Source organism: Watersipora subatra, chromosome 7 (assembly GCF_963576615.1).
Source record: "Watersipora subatra chromosome 7, tzWatSuba1.1, whole genome shotgun sequence".
NCBI classification, from domain to species: domain Eukaryota; kingdom Metazoa; phylum Bryozoa; class Gymnolaemata; order Cheilostomatida; family Watersiporidae; genus Watersipora; species Watersipora subatra.
Genome location: NC_088714.1, coordinates 6,232,586 through 6,255,167, shown reverse-complemented (window position 1 = coordinate 6,255,167; position 22,582 = coordinate 6,232,586). Strand labels below are relative to the sequence as shown.

The 22,582-nt window shown below is 37.4% G+C and overlaps 1 protein-coding gene across 1 annotated transcript in view; it reads right to left on the bottom strand.

Moving 5' to 3' along the window:
* Positions 1 to 10,477: 10,477 nt before the first annotated feature.
* Positions 10,478 to 22,582, bottom strand: part of LOC137399579 (zinc finger protein 106-like) — a 79,469-nt gene continuing 67,364 nt past the window's right edge. Inside the window, exons 17-22 of the mRNA XM_068085758.1 lie at positions 20,046 to 20,234; positions 18,774 to 18,839; positions 17,525 to 17,650; positions 14,255 to 14,392; positions 13,496 to 13,636; positions 10,478 to 10,825 (exon numbers count right to left, since the gene is read on the bottom strand). Coding sequence (XP_067941859.1) covers positions 10,787 to 10,825; positions 13,496 to 13,636; positions 14,255 to 14,392; positions 17,525 to 17,650; positions 18,774 to 18,839; positions 20,046 to 20,234 — 699 coding nt within the window. The 3' untranslated portion in view covers positions 10,478 to 10,786. The remainder of the gene's footprint in view (positions 10,826 to 13,495; positions 13,637 to 14,254; positions 14,393 to 17,524; positions 17,651 to 18,773; positions 18,840 to 20,045; positions 20,235 to 22,582) is intronic.

Genomic DNA, 22,582 nt, shown 5'->3' with positions numbered 1-22,582 from the left:
GACCTATGATGACAACAATACACGCAGAAAGGAAATTCAATGACCTATTCATCTTAGACACAACACACAGACCACCCCAAGGATGCTAGATGCTAACTGATAAAAGTAAAATAACTCATATTCATTTAGCCATTACTATTCCCAGTTCCCAGCAGTGCCTGGTTGCTTATCACATAATTATTGAGATTCGGAGTTGCCGCTCCATGATTATATTGTTGACATAGTGACAGACAACTCACACTTGACAAGACAGTATAATAGCAAGTGCATTTCTTTTCCTTGGGCAGTTTATACCGAGATACTGAACAGACTACACCTCAGATAACATTATACCTTTACTTACTGTTAACGACAACCAGGAACATGTAATTCTATAGTATACTAACCTAATATTAGCACTTACCCTAGTTATACAGAGGGAAGTGTTAAGGAGTGGAGAGTGAGATAGTTAGTGGTGAGCTAAGGGAAGATAGCTTCCAAGAAAGACAGACACTTGGCCACATGAAACCACAACTATTATAGAAAAGGACATTAACTATATGCAGTAGCGGTCCTCCAAGCCACACAGACACTCGCCACAGAGAGAGACATATATTCGTCATATATTCACGGCAAGGACAAAGAACATCGCTGGGTCGTGCTCTACACACAATACAAGAAGTATGACTATTAGTTAAATAGAAACTGAATATTTGAGTTATATCATAACTGAATGAGAAAACTGCAAATCACTGTACATATCTCACCATAATATACACATTTATTTATATACTTATTCAGATTCAACACAACTCATCAAAATATTGAGTAAACATCGGAAGGAGAGGTGTGAGAGCTGAGCAGCTGTCCAATCCTATAAAGAGCCTGTACAAAGTAGAAGAGAGCTTCCATGCGTACATCCCCAAGCTACAACGAAAATATTGAGTATGTTACATAAACAATAACTGCATGATATGAGCTTACACTTTAATCTTTGTATTTTATGCTTTTACTTTATGTTAGTTTTAAATTTTATGTCTTATGCTAATTTTTGTTTTATTATACACTGGCTATGTCAAAGCAGTCCTCAGAAACTATCAAACTCATGAAAAACAGTCCTTTCAACTGTGTCTTTAAGGGATTCCGTTTACTCATGGAATTTTCCAAGGAGCCGGCTTTTAGCAGTAAGCAGAGCTTTTGAAAAATTAGCTATAATAATTTTTCACAGCTAGAATAAAATTTTTTAAAATATGACATTTATAGTAATAAAAAGATTGAAGCAAAATACATACTCCAGAATTTTTATAGATTTTCAAAGCTAAAAACAATAGAGATAGAGACACTTTTATAAACTCCAAAATTCGAAAATTGGCTAAATTTTTCAAACATCATGGGCTTCCCAGAAAGATGAGCTCAGACGCTCCACCACAGCTGATCTGTTGCAATATACCTAGTCAGCAATTGCACAAAGTTTGCAAAATGCTGACTAGAAGCCAATTAAAAGTTGTTATTATCAGACAGCTTGTATATAATGAGCCTCTGAAAGTGATTGAGAACACGCCGGACATGCCAAAGAAAGAGAAGCAACGACAGGCCAAAGACAGCGGGCTAGGGAGGCCGTATGAGTGAAATTGTATACCCCTTTTACTACTGTTTTATCTCGAGGAGAAAAGGCCATTTTGCTGAGTACTACGATAATACTTGTACGTTTCTGAGGACATCTTTTTATCGCTCATTTTGACGAGATATACATTTTTATACTACAAACTGTTTGAACGATTTTCTTCATTCTTTTTATGCCTAAGTGAGGCTTGTTATTGATAAATATATTTTATATCGAAGCCTGTGATTGGCCAATCTATTATTGATACGACGACGGTGTTTGAGTTTGCAACCAGCATTTGAAATTGACGCCCGAGAGAGGCTCTATACTGGTAATACAACAGTGGCTAACACTCAAACGACAGAGGAACAAACATTGGTGCCCAAGCGAGGCAAGACAACTACCGAACTGGCAGATAAATATAAAAGATTCAGGAGAAGACAACTTGTGTCAGAATTGCAAATAAGGTATAATTATAACAGATCATACACAAATTTGCAAAATTGATTTGGCAGTTGATTGATATAAAAAAATTTCTTTGCCTGGGAGGAAAAGCCCCTTTGCCAGTTCGAAAAATTAATTTGTTACGTGAAAAAATCAGTCAGGAGTGCTACCTTACACAACATTATATAGAAGCAGACAAAACACGATTGCAGTTATAAGTTACATTTTATTAAATTTTAAACATTGATTTATAGTTAAATAATTATTTATATATTTATAAAATATTATTAATTTTTCTCCAGTGACAAAGCTGTAGCTTTGTACCGCACTACAACTAATTTAAAAATAAACTATACCAAAAAACATTTATACAATTTAAATATATCATACAATTTAAAATATATTATATTAAATATATTACACTGTTTATCTTATTTTCTTACGTGACACTTGTATTATGTGACCATGCCTAAACATTGTACGTATAGAGAGTGAGAGAGTGAAATGGTAGAAACAATTTTTTTATACGTTGAACTCCATCATATTGTAAACATATTAAGGATTTCCAATACATATATTGTATGAACATGTATTGCATATTTTATAGGTGAACGAACGCAATGTTATCTTGATCGTTATTTGTTCAAACCCATTTTACAGTTAGAAGGCAGTCTGTCAAGACATATTATCTAAAACTTCGCTAAAATACTCAGCAAAGTAAATTTGGTTTCAGTGAATCAGAGCCTACTGGCTATTGTACTGTTCTTGTTATACATCAGGAAAGTACACGGAAGGCTATATCTTTTGCTAATGACCTAGCTCTTGAAAAGGCTGTAAAATGTGTAGGTTACAAAATTTGTATCTATAGTTGTTCAAATATTATTATATCATAGTAGTTTGGATAGTGTTGGATTATGTTTTAAAGTTGTCTGCTCATCTTTATTATTATTCAACTTATATTTTACCCACAATTCTTTTTCTTCTTCCCTTGCTTGATTGTATCCTGATAATGGTGGCTGTATAATAAAAGGACTCAACTATAAATCCCTTATAATCGCGTATAAAACAATAGGTTATAGGCCCAGGAAAACTCTAATATCAAGCAAGCACCATGGATGATAAACTGTCTGTGGATAAACTTACTACGTCCAACTGTTCTACCTGGAGATTCAAACTGAAACATTTGCTCATTGCAAAGGAACTTTATGAACATTGTGATGGTAGTATTGCAGAGCCAACAGAAGGTGCAGATGCTAAGAAAGCTTACATAAAACAATCACAGAGAGCTCTCAGTCATATTGTATTGGCGATCAGTGATGAATTCATATATTTGATCACTGAGTGTGAGACACCGAAAGCAGCGTGGGAGAAGCTACAGGCTCACTTCAAAAGAGACACACTAGCAAATCGGATATATCTAAAGAAACAATATTTCAGAGCTATCATGTGTGATGGTACATCTATAGAAAATCATCTAAAATATATGAAGGATATAGTAAACAAGCTCACGGCTATCAAAGCCCCGGTGAGCGAGGAAGATCAGGTAGTAACACTGTTGGGCAGTATGCCGAGTAGCTATGCAACTGTCGTGACAGCCTTAGAAGCGCAAAAGCCTGAAACCCTAACAGTAGAATTTGTTCAAAACGCGTTACTCAATGAAGAGCAGAAACATGGCGTAAAAGCTGCCGAAATGGATTCTGGTGAAAGCGGCAAGTATGGAAAAACGACTTCAAATTCTGACACTGCCTTATATACCGTCGGAGATAACACGTATGAGAGAAGATGCTATAACTGCAATTCACCATATCACATGGTCAGAGATTGCACAGCGCAACTACAATCGTGCTAGCTACAATCGTGGAAACTATAGCCGCGGAAACTACAGTCATGGTCACGGCCATGGTCGTGGTCAGGGCTGTGGTCAGGCGAATCAGCATGGAGCTAAATTTGTGACTGAATCCCAAGCAACTGAAATTCAAAGTGAGGAGTGTGCTTTTTTAGTAGGAGAAAATATAGCGGCAGCGAAAGAATGGTTCATTGACAGCGGGGCAACTCGTCACATGACTCCTGAAAACGGTGGTTTCAGTACATACACAAAGTTTGACCAGCCTGAGAAAGTTGCTATAGCGGACGGCAGAGTATTGGATGCCATAGGCTCAGGTAACATTATGATATCAGTGTCCGTTAGCCGGAAAGTGAAAAGAAAAGCCACTCTCCACGATGTACTTCATGTACCAGATTTGAAACAAAATCTATTCTCTGTACAGTCGGCCGCTAGTAAGGGTATGATAATACAATTTGTCCACAATAGATGTTGGGTTAAGAAGAAACTCCACCAAATACATGCTATGGGAACTCTCGTTGGGAAACTCTACTATTTAGGTCTGGAGTCGTCTGATCATAAAGCTAATCTAGCGTCGTCGTGTAACGATATATGGCATAAGAGACTCGCTCATATCAATCCTACCAGCATCAGACATATGAACCGTGAACAGCTTGTTACAGGTGCCGATCTGTCTAACGTAAGTGTAGGTACCATATGTGACCCTTGTGTGAAAGGTAAAATGGCTCGAAAACCGTTTATAGCTAGAGATGGTATTAAATCTACTGGAATGCTAGAACTAGTTCATAGCGATGTATGTGGTCCAATGCAGAATGAATCAATTGGTGGCAGTAGATATTTTATAAGTTTTATTGATGATTTTAGTTGATTTTCGTATGTGTATTTTATCAGAGAGAAATCGGATGTATTTTCTGTATTTAAAGAGTTTGAAGCCTTAGTGACCAACCAAACCGGCCAGCCAATCGGAACCCTTCGAACTGACGGTGGAGGGGAATACGTATCAAGCGAATTTGAAGAATACCTGCGCTCTCAAGGTATTCAGCATCAACTAGCCGTTAGATATTCTCAACAAAAAAACGGTGTAGCAGAATGGTATATTCGCACTGTATGTGAATTAGCCCGCGCGTTAGTAATCGACGCCGCATTACCGAAACATTTCTGGGCTGAGGCCATTTCAACAGCTGTTTATGTTAGGAATCGTGCCCCCACTACTGCTCACCATGAGCCCACAACTCCATACCAGCAATGGTACAACTGTAAAACAGATATTAGTAATCTAAGGGTGTTTGGTTCTTTAGCCCATGCTCATGTACCAAGTGAGCTCCGTCAGAAACTGGATGATAAAGCAGAGACAATGATGTTTGTTGGCTATAGCCTTAGATCGAAAGGCTATCGTTTATATAATCCTTCTACTAAGAAAGTCGTAGTACGCCGAGATTTCGTGATAGACAAAAATAGGCTAGGGTTACCAGAATCCGAGACTAACCAATGTGAGGATGAAGACAACTCCGAAAAGCTGACAGTTGAATTACCAGAACCTGAAAATCACTCAGCAGTTACACGAAAATCACAGCGAAACCCCAATCCTATTGTAAGATTCGGGGTTGATGAGTATGTCAATCATGTGGCTTGCCTCACCAGCAATATAACCGAACCGCTAACAATGTCAGAGGCTATGTCTAGTCCCCAATCGAAGCAATGGATGAACGCTGCCTCCGAAGAATACACCGCATTAATCGATAATCAAACCTGGACATTAGTAAAACTACCAGCTGGTCGTAAAGCTATTGGTACTAAGTGGGTGTTCAAAACCAAGTGCAAACCTGATGGAAGCGTGGAGAGATTCAAAGCTAGATTAGTAGCCAAAGGGTATAGTCAAAAACAAGGAATAGATTACGATGAAACATTTGCACCAGTAGTGCATCGGTCATCACTTCGAGCGCTTCTATCATATGGCACAGATAGAGGCATGTTGATACATCAAATGGACGTAGTAACAGCCTTTCTCAATGGTAAAGTTTCTGAGGAATTATTTATGACACAACCTGATGGATTTGTATCGCCTGAAAATGAAGAGTTGGTATGCAAATTGAATCGCTCTCTGTATGGCCTAAAGCAATCATCACGATGTTGGAATCTAGTCCTCGATGAGTATCTGCGGCAGCTTGGTTTCTCTCCTTCGAGTGTTGAACAATTTGTCTATGTACTAACGACCATGGCGATCAAACGATATTAGCGGTCTATGTAGATGATATCGTAATCCTAAGTGACACTGATCAATCGATGAAAATAATCAAAGAATCGTTAGGTTCAAAGTTTCAGATGAAAGACCTAGGGCAAGTGCAATTTTGTCTAGGTATAAATGCGGAATTCACAGACACCTTAGTGAAGCTGCACCAGAAACATTATATTCAGCAGATTCTTGAGAAGTATGATATGTCCGACTGCAAAAGTGTAGCAACCCCGTTCGCTAAAGATATAAAACTAGTGAAGGATGACGGCAGTAAATCTGTGGATGACACTCTATATCAATCGATCGTAGGCAGCCTTCTCTAGGCATCTACAGCTACACGACCAGACATCGCACATTCTGTGGGAGTGTTGTCGAAATTCAATTCCATGCCGACCCAAACGCACCTCACTGCCGCAAAGCGCGTTCTCAGATACTTAAAAGGCGCCATGGATTATGGGATTACATTCAACAAAACTGACACACAACCCGTTGGTTATTCAGATGCGAACTGGGCTGAGAACGACGAATCTAGACACTCGATATCCGGAAATGTTTTTATGTCTAGCAGTGGGCCAATCAGCTGGTTTAGTAAACGCCAATCAACAATTGCTCTGTCTTCAACAGAAGCCGAGTATATCGCAGCTTTCGAAGCTGCAAAATTCGGCAATTATTCGTTGACATTACTCGAGAGGCATTACCACCAATAGTACTCCGCATAGACAACCAATCGGCCATCAGCATAGCAAACAACACTAACGTTAGTAAGCGCAGCAAGCATATGGATATAAAATATCATTATATTCGACAAGAAGTCCAAAACCACAATATAGTCACAGAATATTGCCCAACTGATGATATGATAGCCGATATCTTCACCAAACCCCTACCTAAAATTCGTTTCGAGAAACTTCATGTTATGTTAAATGTGGGATAGACGCCTGGCTGGCCGGTAACTAGGAACATTATTATTACAGGGTGTACGCTTCATATTTGCATACATTATTTTGTTGTGAAATTATCAAAACTATGTGGGAGTGTTCAAATATTATTATATCATAGTAGTTTAGATAATGTTGGATTATGTTTTAGAGTTGTCTGCTCATCTTTATTATTATTCAACTTATATTTTACCCACAATTCTTTTTCTTCTTCCCTTGCTTGATTGTATCCTGATAATGGTGGCTGTATAATAAAAGGACTCAACTATAAATCCCTTATAATCGCGTATAAAACAATAATAGTTATAAAAGATTTAATTGCATCTTCGAATGCAAATTGAATTAAATAAGTGGAGGTCATTGCTAAGACCAAATATAAACCTAAGGCTGAGAAGCCAACAAAATCTTATGTTGCAAAGCCTCAGTTCTGCCAGTATAACGGAACGGCAGATCATGACATCCAAGGACTCAGTTTCCTAAAGTGCTCAATGCAAAAATTGTAATAAAATCGACCATAGGACGAAAGCTCTCCAAACTGGAGATGCATAAACTAATCATTTTCATTCCACAAATGCATGCAGGAAAGATCGCAAAGAGCAGGATAGACTATTATCGATGATCTAAAGATTAAAAGTGTTCATAGCCAGTCTCAGTAGACTGCCAGTGTTAAGGTGCATGATACCGGACCCGTAGGCATTTGCACCGCTCTCAACTTCTAACGCCGACAGCTAAAGGAAATGATAGAAATGGGAGTCATTTCTTCTGTCAAGGAGACTACAGAATGGTGTAGCAAAATGATATCAGTTCCAAAACCAGGTGGGCTTGTATGCATCTGTGTGGACCTATTACATCTGAATAAGGTGGAAGACATGAGATATTCCCCCATAGCATGTGTTGGTGGTAGTTTGGCTGAGCTTGATCAGAGCAAAATAACTTTTTGGCTCGAAGTAAATTCAGGGTATTATCAGATAAACCTGACGGAGCGCTCATGTTGCCTCACCATGTTTCTCACCTCATTAAAAAAGTTTCATTTCAACCGTCTGCCATTCGGCATTTCTGCTGCCCAAGAAGTATTTCCGGGGTAGATGAGTAGTTTTCTGATACCGTAGGCTTTACCGTGCAGATGGATGCCGTTTTGGGCCACGTTCCCAATGGGGTGCAGCATGACCTTAGGCTAAAAAATTGTTAGACTACATCTCAAAATCCATCATGATCTTTAACAAAGCAAAATGCCTTTTCGGTTAACACTCATTCAAGTTCTTTAGGCACAGGATAAATGGAACCGGGATATCCCTGACAAGACTAGAACGATTGTGAACTTCCCAGAACCTCAGATCTGATCTCACATTTGGCACCTGAATGGGATGTTCAACCAAATCATGAAGTTTATCTCAAGCCCTACAGAAATGACAGCTGCAATGCACCAACATTTCTGTAAAAATAGGAATGATTGTGATAAGCTTTTGCAAAACTCAAATATATACTTGCATGCGATAAGGTCCTTGCGCCATATTGCTATTTACTAAAAACCATTTTTGCTACAGATGCCTGCAACACAGGACTTAGAACAATAATTTTCTAGCTACCCACTAGTGGAACACACGATACCTGAGATTTGCTGAGATTTGCTTCATAATCTATCACTAAACTTGAGTTAAGATATGCAGTTAATGAAAAGGAAGCACTTGATGTCGCTTGGAGAGTGATAGGTTTAGTCAGTACCTGCATGAACTGACTTTCTCAGCAGAGGTTGAACAAAAACCAATAGTCACCTAAGTAAACTCTAAGAATAGTGCTATAGTGGTGATAGGCCTTCAAAAGTGTTGTATTTTTCAATAAGATTGATGAAATATGCACCAACTATTCACTATGCTCTAAGATCAAAACATCACGTAGCTGATTATCTTTGCTGTACAGGCTCTGCTTGAGACATCGGATGGCTGAATTTTATTGAAGATGTCAAATGTTTCAACAAACTGGTTATGCCCACTCATTCATCGGTCAAAAAAAACCAGAAAAGCCAGGAAGTTGATGCAATATTCAGAAAACTAATGTATGTAATTATGCGACATTATGTAACAACAGCTGACCTACTTACAAATCGCATCAACCATCTTTGACCCCTTATTTCTATCATTAGGCTCATCTTAATGTAAATGACAGTATAGCCTACTAATCTACAATCACAGGCTTTTCATACGCATAGCCCTGCAATTGTAGATACTCCACCTCATACACGAATGACATCAGGAAATAGTGGTGTTGAGCAAAATCGTGCTGAAATGTACAGTGGCCAGGAATGAGCTCAGGCATAAAGACCATTGCAACGCAGTGTCATGTGTAACCAGATCTTGACTACCCTAAAGGAAACAATAGCTCCAAGCTCATTACCCGAGTGACATTGGGAGAGCCTTGGCCTGAACTTCCTTGAGCTGAACAGCAAGACCTACCTCCTTATCGCTGACTACTTCAGTAGAAGGTTAAATTTATGGGGTAGCCAAAAATTGGTGAACTGCCAATTCTATGCACACCAATACATGGCTTCTCAGACCTTTTTGTATCCAATAACGGTCCACAATTTGCATCCAAGGCCTAGCAAGAAACAGTAAACCCATACACATGCAACATCTTCCCCCCACTATCCTAGAGAAAATAGTGACGTGGAGCGGCCCATTTGATACAATCAAATGGTCATTAGTCGAAACCAATAACCTGAACTAAGTTATATTGTACTACTTCTCCACTCTACTTCTCCTTCTCTAGTAATGTAATCAAGTTGTTATTAGTATGGCTTTGGGAACTTTTTTCTACCAATCACTTGCTATTATGGGTTCATGAAGATTAAGAATGTCAAGTAGTATCGGTCAAGTAGAAATGGCGTTCAAATAGAAGTGGCGTTCAATTACAGGGTGACGCTCCATTTTTCAAACCTTCTCTTATAATAGTGGCGAACAAGTAGAGGCGGCATTTAAATAAAGGGGCCGTTCAAATACAGGTTTATGGTATTAATGTGCAACTGATTTGTGAGGGATTAGCACATGGGGTGAAGCTTTACCTTCACCTTGCCTAATGATTTTTATAATTAAAATACTAGTACATTTATTTTTTTAGTAGAAGTGATTCTATTATTAAACCATTGCTGATCGCATTACTGGTGCATCAATCATAAAAATTAATAAGTATAAAAAAACTTCCCCCAGCTATACACAGGTTTTATAGGAATCAAGCTTAAAAACAAATTAGCTTTCATACTAGCATTGTTTGGATAAAACATCATGTATATTTCTATAATAGATTTACAATAGTATACTGATAGAGAAAAGTACATATATATATAGATGCACAATATATGTCATAGATTACAGCAACCAGAAACAGAAAAAGACCAGGTGTGGCCATATAATAGTGATGGAAGGTGTGGCCATATAATAGTGATGGAAGGTGTGGCCATATAATAGTGATGGAAGGTGTGGCCATATAATAGTGATGGAAGGTGTGGCCATATAATAGTGACGGGTTTGATGGAATGTTCAGCTATTCAAGACTAGATCATTGTATTTATGAAATAAGATACTATTTTCCTGTTGAGGCGAAGCAATAGTTCTGTCTAACAGAGCATTTCCGACATGTAAATTGACTGATGAGCTCTCGTAAAGTATGCTGATACATTCTATGAAACTAGCTCAAAACTGACACCAAATAACAGATGTGTGAAGACTAGAAAGTTTGTAAAGGGCTGGGCTTCCTCAGAAAAGATGTTCCTCAACGATGTGCTGTCGAAATGCCTAGAACAAATAACTTTAATATCAATATGAAAACAAATAAATAGGACAACTAAAACCAATTTGAAGTGATGAAATATAATACAGCTGTTCCTTTGTGTTTCGTTGAAGCATTCTTTGCGAATGTGGCTCTGTGGTCAAATGAACCGTGTCAGAAATTTTGTAGATTTGGAAAGAGTTTTTTTATGAATCATGCAAAATCTGTACCAAGTTTGTCTTTCTGGTCGAGCTAGTTCTACTATGATACGCTGTATTGCTAGATAGTGTTCATTTCCTAGAGCTTCTTAGTCAAGATTTTATTGTGAACTATTAAAAAAAATTAAATGTTTTTACAGATTAAAACCTTTTGCTGACATAACTTAAATTGTTCTATTAATAACACAAATTTGACGTTTAATAAGTTTTGCAGACTGTTGAGAGGCTTTGAAATGTTTAATTAGCAACGTACCAAATATATCCAAATTTACAGCTGTCACAATAGCCTTGAACTAGTTGGAGAAACTGCAACTGAAAAGCTTGTCTAAAGGCAATTTTGGTGATCAACAAGCTGTAATATCTAGAGATTATGGAAAAAGTTCTGTAAAAACAAACTAAAAATATTGTGAGCAATCAAGCGCATGTACAAATGACCAAAAGAATAATTCCATGGGCACACAACTTTAAATCAATAGAAGTTTTAAGCCATTTACTATATGCCACTATCACACCTACTTTTGCATACCAACACGCCCCCGCGAGTTACCAGCTTTACGCTACCTGCCTTATCAGCTCCCTACTACTTGTCCTCACGGGTTGTCGGCTGTCACCCGCCTGCCATCATGAGTTACCAGCTTTTACTCATCTGCCCTGCTCATGATATATCAGCCTTCACCCAACTGCCGTAATAAGTTGCTTGCCTTCACTCACATGACCTCAAGGTTTACCAGCTCCCATCCACTAGTACTCATAGATTACTAGTTTTCACCAACCTGGCCTTATGGGTTGTCAGCTCTCGACTATAGTGCTTAGCAACTTCTGCTTATATACCCTAGGACACTTAAGTATTCGCGGCATCTAACTTTCGCGTTTTCGCGGAGTCATCATCACGCGAAAAATTCATGCGCGAAACTAAACTATCATAACGAACTAGCGAAAATTCGAAATTAAATAGCTATGTTCTACGCAGGCCTGTATTCACCGGTTGCAAGTTGGGGGGCTAATGTTAGACGACTAGTTATGAACATCTGGGGTGTGGAGGAGGGGGGGTGCTGTAAGCTCCCAACAGGTTTCTCTTATGTAGGGCCTCAGCCGGGCCTCTCACGTGAAGTTTTAAAAAATTTTATTGGCAAGTATCAACATTTTTCTATTTTTTGAGATTTGCTTTGTTTTAGCTGATGTGACTGACAAAACGTTTTAAAATTAAAACAGGCAAAACTTGTATGCAGTTAAAAAGCTCAGAAAGAAGACATATTTTTTAAGCGTTTTAACAAAGATCATTTTTGCCGATTTTATTTCAAGTTCATTAAGTAGGATATGGGCAAGCAGATGTTTGCTAAAACTTGATATTTTGCAAACCTTTATAAAAGTCGTTAACAAGAATATTTTGCCGCTGATGAAGATAATAATGACGCCTAAGAACTACTAAAAGTTGATGTTTGTATCTATGGCTTCGAATAAAGTAATATTCTACAGCGACAAAAACCTTTCTATAGCCGTTGGACTATGAAATTCCTAAAAAGTTGGGGCGTCTTAGCCGGCCAGCTGTCCAAGGGAATACGGCCCTGTAGTTCATTGATATCCACAACAAAATCGTGATATTAGAAGTGCAGATAATTTTGTGTGTGATTGAGCTCATTGGGAAATTTCTAGTAAATTCGTTAATACACCGAATGAGCAGCATGGCAAAGCAAATTAAGATAACAAGTTTTTTTGGAAAAGCCATGACAAACGAAGAAGATGATGATATCAGTTTAGTCACCGAATTTGTAACTGATGAGGATGAAAGTCTGGTAGGTGAAGTCATACAATTAAATAATACTTATTGTAGTGATGAATTTTACTGCCAACCAAAAACGATAACAACCCTCACCAGGTCCAACCATGTTATACAGTTTTGGTTGTGATGTTGGTTGTTATCTATTTTCTTTTTTATGAGACATGTACTGTATTTGATTTTTTTTTAATTTGAAATATTGTGAACTCAAAACGTGCCATGGCCATCGCTTGCTATAAATACTTGAGATCTAATATTGGTACCATATCGGTCACGACGGAAAGGACCGAGACGTCATTGATAGTCAAAGAAACAAATGGCAGCAAGCGATCACGTTGAATTATCGATTTCTGCCATACATTTATACCTGCGGGTTACAAATACAAACTAGTCGCAAATATAACAACTTTTTTTTACTAGAGGACCGGACCTGAGGAATCTAATTTGTTTGTTCCACTGTATTTATTTTCACATCACTATATTTTCGCACTCATCAGAGCTGCGAAATTAAGTTGCAGCGAAATTTTACTCTGTGTGCTACTCACGAAACTAAATACTAGCGAAATATAAGTGTCCTAGGGTAGCTTGTTTTGGATTTTGATTACACTTTAGACTACATTCTTAAGTAAAGTCTCGGTGAAAAGAAAATATTATCTATAATTTATACAAAAAATCGTAAAAAATTAGTGTTTTGCGCTTACCCCAGTCGACTTGTGATGCTCTCTGGAGGTACAGCCCTGCCAAGGGCAAGTGTTCTGAGAGACAATCTCTGTCAGGTGTGTTGTGAATACATGGTTTAAGAGTTGTTCCTCATCAGCATAAGGCAGGAAGCAAGAACCTATCTACAGTCAGAATGCATCAATATTTATAAGCCAAATATGCCGTGAAAGATAAAAATTTACAGGGTTTATAAAATCCTAGACATTAAAAAATGTCAATAAAAATCAATGCACAATAAAAAAGTTCAACCCGGAAAGCTGAACATAAAACAATTCATTACATGTTCATCAAACTGAATGATGTTTAGAGCCTATGTTCAGGCAAGCGATATAGCAGGATTGGCTACAATAAAAAACGGCTGTGAGATGTAGAGACTTATCCTCTCTTTCTCTCAAGAAAGGTTAAAATTAAACAAATATAAAATTTATAGCTCTCAGCTAGCATTGGGGAATCACTTAGGTATATTCCCATCCTATTCATTACACTGTTAATTATATTGGCCGCAAATCTCATTGTATGGGGCTTTGTAAGAGCTAGCGAAACCTGCTAAAACAGCCCCTGAGCTCCACATTTGAGTAATCTTCGCCTATTATGCTCATCTGCAGCCAATACTAGCTATCTTACCTTCATGATGAAGGAGTTCTGTTGTGAGCCGACAGCATTGAAAAACTTTTGCTCATTTGTTGTTCATTTGAAAAACTCATCAGAGCCTAACAGACGACTCCAGTAACAGAACTTACCTTGCACGTGTGACTGTTATGGGAAATCCGAATAGATGTGGTTCGGCCACTGCTGTCCCCGATGTATAGTTTGCCTTTTTTAGCGGTAACAGCGAGAAGGGTGCTAGGCAGTTGGTACAGATTGCTGATCTCCAAACTCTGCCAAAAAAGCTAAAACGCTGAACAAGCTGCTATCAACCCATCCAGATGATTTCATGAGAGATGAGAAACATCAGTTATAGCATTTGAATCCGCAGCCTAATGATCAATGGCTACGAGCTAACTTTACTCATGCAGAGCATTTTATTTGTAGATTTGCACATGCATATCTTTAACACTGTTCAATTAAGAAGCAAGTAGAACTTCTCTGTCGTTTCACTGACGCTTCTGAAGATGACAAGATAATCACATGATTTTCAATAGGAGCGAATACGTGTAGATTTATTTGCTGATTTATTCTCATAAAAATTCAGTGGTCCACCCTTAATCTGCCATTTGAGCAATCGCAGAAGCAAAAAACGTCAACTACAGTGCACCCTCAGGATACGATGTTGATCCGTTCCAAGGTTGGCATCGTATGGTGAAAAATTGGTATGTAGAGGTATAGAGACCATAGTAATTATACAATGCAAACATCTCCTGATAAATTTCGTCAAAATGTTATAAAAATGTGTACATATTGAAAATTAGTAAAGGGGTGGTCACACGAGCGCCGAACCGAACTAAATGACGCAAAACGACGTCGCTTTAGCTCTAAAAAGTTCAGCCGAGAACATTTCTGGCCGAAATGAAGCTTTTCGGTTCTGCTCGAAATTTCATGCTGAACCCTTGCTCTTATTGGCTGGTTAAAATTCTAGAATTCTAGCGAGCACGCGTCACATTTCTACTTACGTTCGCGTGATGTTAAAAAAGAAATGGGACGATACTTTTATTTCGTTAAATAAACCACATGAAGCAATTTACGACAAGGTTCACCCAGACTTACGATTGTGTTGCATAAATGTAAGATGTTGCACTTAAGTTTTGCATAAATGTAAGAGAATTGTGATTTTCTTTCGTGTAGAATATAAGTAATGTGTCATATTCATCCTGATGAAGTATCGTTGACTGATTTATTTATGTAAAACCAGTACTATGATAAAGACTGTTTTGTTTGTTATGTACTCAGCATAGAAAAACATTCATATGTTAATAAAAAAATATAATTATGTTGATGGGAAGGGTTGGCAAAATCTTTGTATCGAGTGATTTATTTTGAGCAGCTGAACGATCTTCTGATAAATCTGTTGTGTAATTATAATTCATAAGTGTTCCTCAAAGTTTTTTGTTTACAATAGAAATATTCAACTCAAATACATAAAAACTACTAATGAAACCGTGTCCTGTCTATATACGTATGGTATCTAGGAAGCGAAGTTACTTCGGTGGCCGTGTGACATATGCCACGAACCGAACCAGCCTCCGAACCGAACCTACGTCGGTTCGGAGTTTTATCTTCAAGAGTAAGGAGTTTTTATCTTCAAGACGTAACTTTCAGTTCACTTCAAATAAGTTTAGCTTACTAAACTCACTCTTGGAACTAAGTTTTAGTATGTCTTTTAACTATTTTACTGAGTTTCAACTTTATATCCCAAAAATTTTATTCCTCATCAGTTTCTGTCTTCACTTTCACTATAACATTTAGCGTGTCTGGTTAAAACCTTTTTCAAACTAATTCAATAAAAAAAGCTGAGCGAAGCAGTTATCGAAAGCGCCCTCTCACACACTTGAACATTTAATGGCTTTCAAAAAAAATGAAATTTTATTTACTATACAGAACGTACATACTTTTTGAGTAACGCGACTTGAGCTGGCACATGTAGCGAGTAGAGCAGAGAGGAGGCAAAAATGTATCAATGCTAATTATGTTACTGTACACTTGAAAATTAATTTAATACGTAATGAAATGGAACTTTTTAGCAGGCTAAAAAAGTTGTCTAATTCTGACCAAATTTTTCGACTGGTTTTAAAAAAAAAGTTACTACTTTGCGTCATGAAAAGCAGAAATGGCCTGGAAGACGCGGCTTACCTGCTGGTGCAGAGAATGCTCTAAGAAAACAAGCTAACTCGGTGCAATGTAGAAGGTAGCCTACTTGATCACTTATTGAGGATGATGCTTGCTGGTGCAGTGTAAGGTTTCATATTGTAATACACTTTTTTCCTGCTGCACTTGGGCACTTCCTAAATTTAATTTTATTATTATTATAATTTTTGTTCAAAAAGTTGCATTTATGATCAGTTTTCATATCAAAATATATTGACAAAAAATTACTAATTTTAAAATATTTGAATCGCTGATTTTCAAGTAGCAACTGTCCAAAGGAAAAGGCATCTAAAGATCTACAGCAAGCAGAGACTATTTAAAAAATGAAGTTTTGTATCAAAGCTATGTGTATGTCGAATTAAGTAAATTTGAGGTTTTCCTTCAAAAGTTTACAAAATAACAAAAAAGGAGGTTAGATTACAAATATTCAGTAAAACATTAATACTACTCTGATGAGATGGTGAACACAGGAAGTGTCTGCAATAAAATGAACAAAACATTACATCGGGGTACAGTGTATGCAGACCTAGCATTGGGCAACCCTGCTGCCTGGGCAATTCGGCAGTTTTTTTTATTTCCGGTCGGCAAGTACCGTACTTTTAGCAGCTATTTTTTTCTGATGATTTGAGCTATGCGGCTTATATAAGGGTGCGGCTATTCTGTAGCTTTTTCTTTCATCGTTAGAGCGCATTAACCAAAATCTCCGGTTAGTGCGCCTCTAGCGGTGAAAGAAAATACGAAACAATGCCTAACGGCACTGTTCCGTTAGGCTTTAGGTTAAAAAGCGTCGGTTAATACGAAACAGTGCCGTTAGACACTGATCCGTTTTAAACAGCGACATTGCTGCCGCGTTAAAAAGCACCGTCCTGAGTTCTGCGGCCTATACAAAGGTGCGGCCTATGTATTGTTTTATTATCGTTTTTTGAAAAATAAAGCAGATGCGGCTTATATAGGGGTGCAGGTTATAGTCCGAAAAGTACGGTAAATACATATTTCTAAACCTACAGGGTTGTACTTGCAGTCAGCTGAGCTGCGATTCTCACACGAAATGGTCATTTCAACCGGACAATAAACACATGCTAACACAGAATTTTAAAATTAGGTTAGTGAAAAAACTAATTTCTAAATTGGGAGTTGTCATCTCCAAAGAAAGCTACACCTAGTTAAAAAACTAGCTGATTCATTGAGAGAGTAAAGAGGAGACAAACCTCTGTGTTAAACTGGTAGACTTTACCATCTTCGAGAGCAAGGAAAAGAAGTGATGATGAATCCTTAACTAGACATAATGACCTTATCCGACCAGCTGTAGGAAACTCTTTGATCAGAACAGCTTTCTATAAATAGAAAGACAGCTGAGGCTTATCTGCCTCTATACTAGCAATAAGCACAGGCGGAGCTCAAGTAAATCCAATGAGCTGTCAATAAAACAGTAACAAGCAGTGTCCTGTAAACTGACTTCTCAAAGACTAGAGATCATTACCATATGGTAACAATTGTACACTGCGAGAGTCATCTGGTTGAAAGGTAGAATGCTTCATGAAAACAAGGATGTGGAATATCGTACAAAGTTAAATAAAATCAGTGAATTTAAAAGTAGCCTATATCAATTCAAATAGATTGGGTATTCTAAATTCTACCAGCCAATAGAACAACCGCAACACGACAAATGACAGATTTTTAGATTGGCACAAAGGCTTTAAGAACCTTCCCCTTAACATTGTAGGGAAGATTTAGTGTCGAAGATCGAAGAGAAGTGCAGCTGCGCAAAATCTTAGCGAACTTGTAAGACAAATTTCACAACTGAACATCATTAGCCGCAAGGAGGATCTCTCTACATTCCAGTCAAACCACCGTTGATCACCAGTCTAGAGTAATCAACGTGAAACCAAATTAGCTAGCCAGAAGGGCTGTGGTGTTAGTCCCTCTTACCACATCTATTGGAAACCGGAAGCAACTCAGTTGACGTAATCCACAGGTACATATGCAGCATTGTAAAAGGCAGAGTGCATAGTGTGAAGCAACATCACCATTAGATGATTTTTGCACACGCAAATAATCAATATAAAGAAATGCTAATAAAATCTTGAGTTGGAGAAGCTTGCCGGCAGATGCTACTATGCCTATAAGTGGTGCTCAAGATAGCAAAGAATTCGAGCAGATAAGAAATGGCAGCAAAGATTCTCAAGTGTTAATAACTATCCAAGAATGAGCTATTAAAACCAGATTGTTAAGATGAAGAATGAATGGCACGCTTATTAAAACAGCAGCGTGACACTGATTAAAATAGAACCTGTTTCCAGACACGTAAAACTGAGGTTTTTAGAAAAAGCAATGAGCGACACATAAACGTGAAGCTAGATGACAGAGAAGAGTTGAGAGCCCAAGTAAGACTGCAACACTAGATAGCTGACCACCACAGAGAGCGACAAGTTGAAACAAGTTCATAGAAGAACTCACATCATAGTTATATATCCTCAGAGTATCACTTGCTCCGACGTAGACATAGGGTCGAGAGGCATCCACCTGCAATAGCATGAGTTTCACGTAAACAGTATTTCGTTCCCCCTGATATATTGCAGCCATGCAACGAAATAGTCCAAAAATGTTGCTTTATTTTTAATGCTAGTCAATTTAATAGTAGATACAATATGTGACAGATGCCTGCAACAAGATGCTGCTATAGACAAACTTAGACTAGTATGAGATAAGTTTCTATGCTTCAAAAAATTCTTAAAGTTTTTGTTCTTTCGTCAATTTAAAAAAATCATACATAGCCAACTTTCACATAAGCCCGTCTACGAAACTAGTATAGCACCACAAACCAATGCACCGCTGAGTACATTTCACATTGTTGTTAATCTATTCTTGTTGTTTATCTCCGGCTAGTGCTGGTAACATCACTAATTCTTTAGGTTAATTACACTAAAAAGTTTATTCGTAACTACCTTTTCAAAGTTTTGTTTTTAGTAAAGTAAAGTGTGTTAAGTTTAAATTCATTTTAATAGCAAACAGGTATAGATATATAATCACGATAGCAATGACGACTTCTTACCTTTAATACTAAGATCACAACAATCTTCTTCAATATATTCAAAGTTTACCAATTCTGTCTACTTTCAGAAGAGATTTTAATAAGAGTTATTTTTGAAATATGAACTTTAAATGATAAACTTTTTTGAAAAAATTAATTATTTGTGGCTTAGAGTGTTGCAATGTGTTAAAGAATGTTAGAAAATCCAATTGTCAAAGGGCAGAAATGATTTCGCAGAAGCTTTCTGTAGCTTGAAACAGCGTGCCGAACGCTCGAGTAACCTAACAGCAAAACTTTCTTATGCAGGCTGTCTTAGTTAAACAAAAATCATCCAATGGTGAAAAATATATTTTAAGATTCACTAAATATTGCGCAAGCAACAAAAGTGGTAATCTCAGAGAAGTGGCTACTGGATGACAATGTAAAGAAGATAACTTCTTTGAACACAAAAAAGATGATTCATTAGTATTGCGTGAATACTAATTTAGAGCGAATTAGAAACAAGAAATGCAATTTAGTATCAACTGTACTAATGCGCTATTTAACCATGAGGCCAAAAGCAATCGTTTTACAAATAGAAGAGCCAATCCGGTTTTCCAATGTTTGAGTCCGTGTGTTGCTGCCGGTTTCATTTGTTACACTCAGTGACCCCTACTTCCCTCATAACTTATGTATGCTCCAATAAATACAGACATTACCGCCATGCATCGAGGTAGTTCCTTGTTATCTGGTAACAGTCGAAGAAGGAGGCCAGACTTGACGTCTCGCACAGAGAGAAGAGAGTCGTATGAGCCGCAGATGACAAGACGACGAGCACCTTCTTGCGCTGTGCACATGCTCACTATACCAGAAGCCCCTGTCTGGTACTTTTCAATCGTGCATGACTCCTGGAATACAGGAGCGACATCTAACACAAGTGAACAAGGCAAGAGTAATATCTGACACAGGTGAACAAGGCAAGAGTAATATCTGACACAAGTGAACAAGTTAAGAGTAATATTTGACACAAGTGAACAAGTTAAGAGTAATATCTGACACAAGTGAACAAAATTAATACCTAATACAGGTGAACAAGTCAAGAGTAATATCTGACACAAGTGAACAAGGCAAGAGTAATATCTGACACAGGTGAACATGTCAAGAGTAATATCTGACACAAGTGAACAAGTTAAGAGTAATATCTGACACAAGTGAACAAAATTAATACCTAATACAGGTGAACAAGTCAAGAGTAATATCTGACATAGGTGAACAAGTCAAGAGTAATATCTGACATGGGTGAACAGGGCAAGAGTAATATATAACACGGGTGAACAAGTCAAGCGTAATATATAACACGGGTGAGCAAGTCAAGAGAAATAAATGACATAAGTGAACAAGTTAAAAGTAATATCTGACACAAGTGAACAAGTCAAGAGTAATATCTGACACAGACGAACAAGTCAAGAGTAATATCTGACGCGGGTGAACAAGTCAAGAGTAATATCTGACACAGGTGAACAAGTCAAGAGTAATATCTGACACAGACGAACAAGGCAAGAGTAATATCTGACACGGGTGAACAAGCCAAGAGTAATATCTGACACAGGTGAACAAAATTAATACCTAATACAGGTGAACAAGTCCAGAGTAATATCTGACACAGGTGAACAACGCAAAAGTAATATCTGATACATACGAAAAAGTCGAGAGCAATATCTGACACAAGTGAACAAAGCAAAAACAATATCTGATACATACGAACAAGTCGAGAGCAATATCTGACACAGGTGAACAAGTCAAGAGTAATATCTGACACAGACGAACAAGTCAAGAGTAATATCTGACACAGGTGAACAAGTTGAAGCAATGCGCAGACACAAGCATTTCTAAAATGTGATAGACACAAGGTAGGATACACTTTACACTCAGGGAACATGAGGTAGACCCGTAATGTTTAAAAAAAAGCTTATTCCTTTTATTGCATAGACAGAATACATTGCAAAAAATATACATTACCATCAAAAGCTATTTTAAAGGAAGTTTTTGCCATTCTTAAAAAGTTAAAACATCACTTTTTTAATTTGCATTAGAACTACCGTAAACCCTCTATTTGAATGCTATGGCGCTCCATTTTTCAACCCTTTCTCTATAGTGGCAGTCAATTGGAGGCAGCGTTCAAATAGAGGCTGGCAGTCTATTTTTCCAATAGCTCGTCAGAATTTTCGGAAGATAAATTCAGCCTATTACGTTCAAAGCCAATGTCGCCTAAATTTTGCTCTTTTTCCGGTGGAGCAATATTAAACCTTTTGGATGTACCAAATCTGCTAATTTACGTACAATTTGTCAAAAATCCCTTAATAAATTTGCATTGAAAAACTGAGAAATATCTCTACTAGTTGATATCTATTACATGCAATTAACCTACAATTTCAACGCTTCTGTCCTTAGTAATTTGTTGACATTTTCAATTTTTATTTGATTCTAAATTTGAAGACAAATTTTTATTTTATATTTATTAATGTTGCATAGAAGCTCATTACACTCATTAATATGTTTGCTACAGTTTGCAGCCAAAACTAGCTTTTTATGTGCAAAGGAAGTGGAGTTATGAGCATCGATCCATTGTGAGCCGTGTTGAGATAGCTGCAAAGATGCAATTAAATAACACGCTATAAATCTGCATATTTATTATATGTTGTGTAATGATAATCTATCAAATGATACAAATATATATTCATGAACAAGCGACATAACAAACCATACTTATACTACATGCAGAAACAAAAATTAATGTTTTTAATTAATTAAAACAAAAATATTTTCGTCGTTTGCTTGGATAAGTTCGGATTGTTGCTTTCGATAGAATGAACATCTTCTAGTTGTTCATACCTTCGACAATATCTTCTGGCCTCGACTCTTCTTCTGCATTGCTTAACTAGTCAATATTAGCGTCCAAACAATTTTTTGCCAGAGCAAAACTTTTACGCGTTTGCATTTATCACAAATGCAAACGCGCCTGCACAAATGCACCCTTGGCCTAAAACTTGCAAAATGTTTTTATATGCATGTTCTTAGAATATTAAGACCGCTTTAGAACAAGGAACTACTATTAGCCTGAGACAGTTAGTAATTGTTTCTATGGTGTAGCTTTCAAAGTTTATCTACCACCGTAAATTTAAACCGTTCTTTTTATATATGTACATGTACTTCGAAGTATCAAGACTAGTGCTGGGCACGGGTAATAAAACTCGTT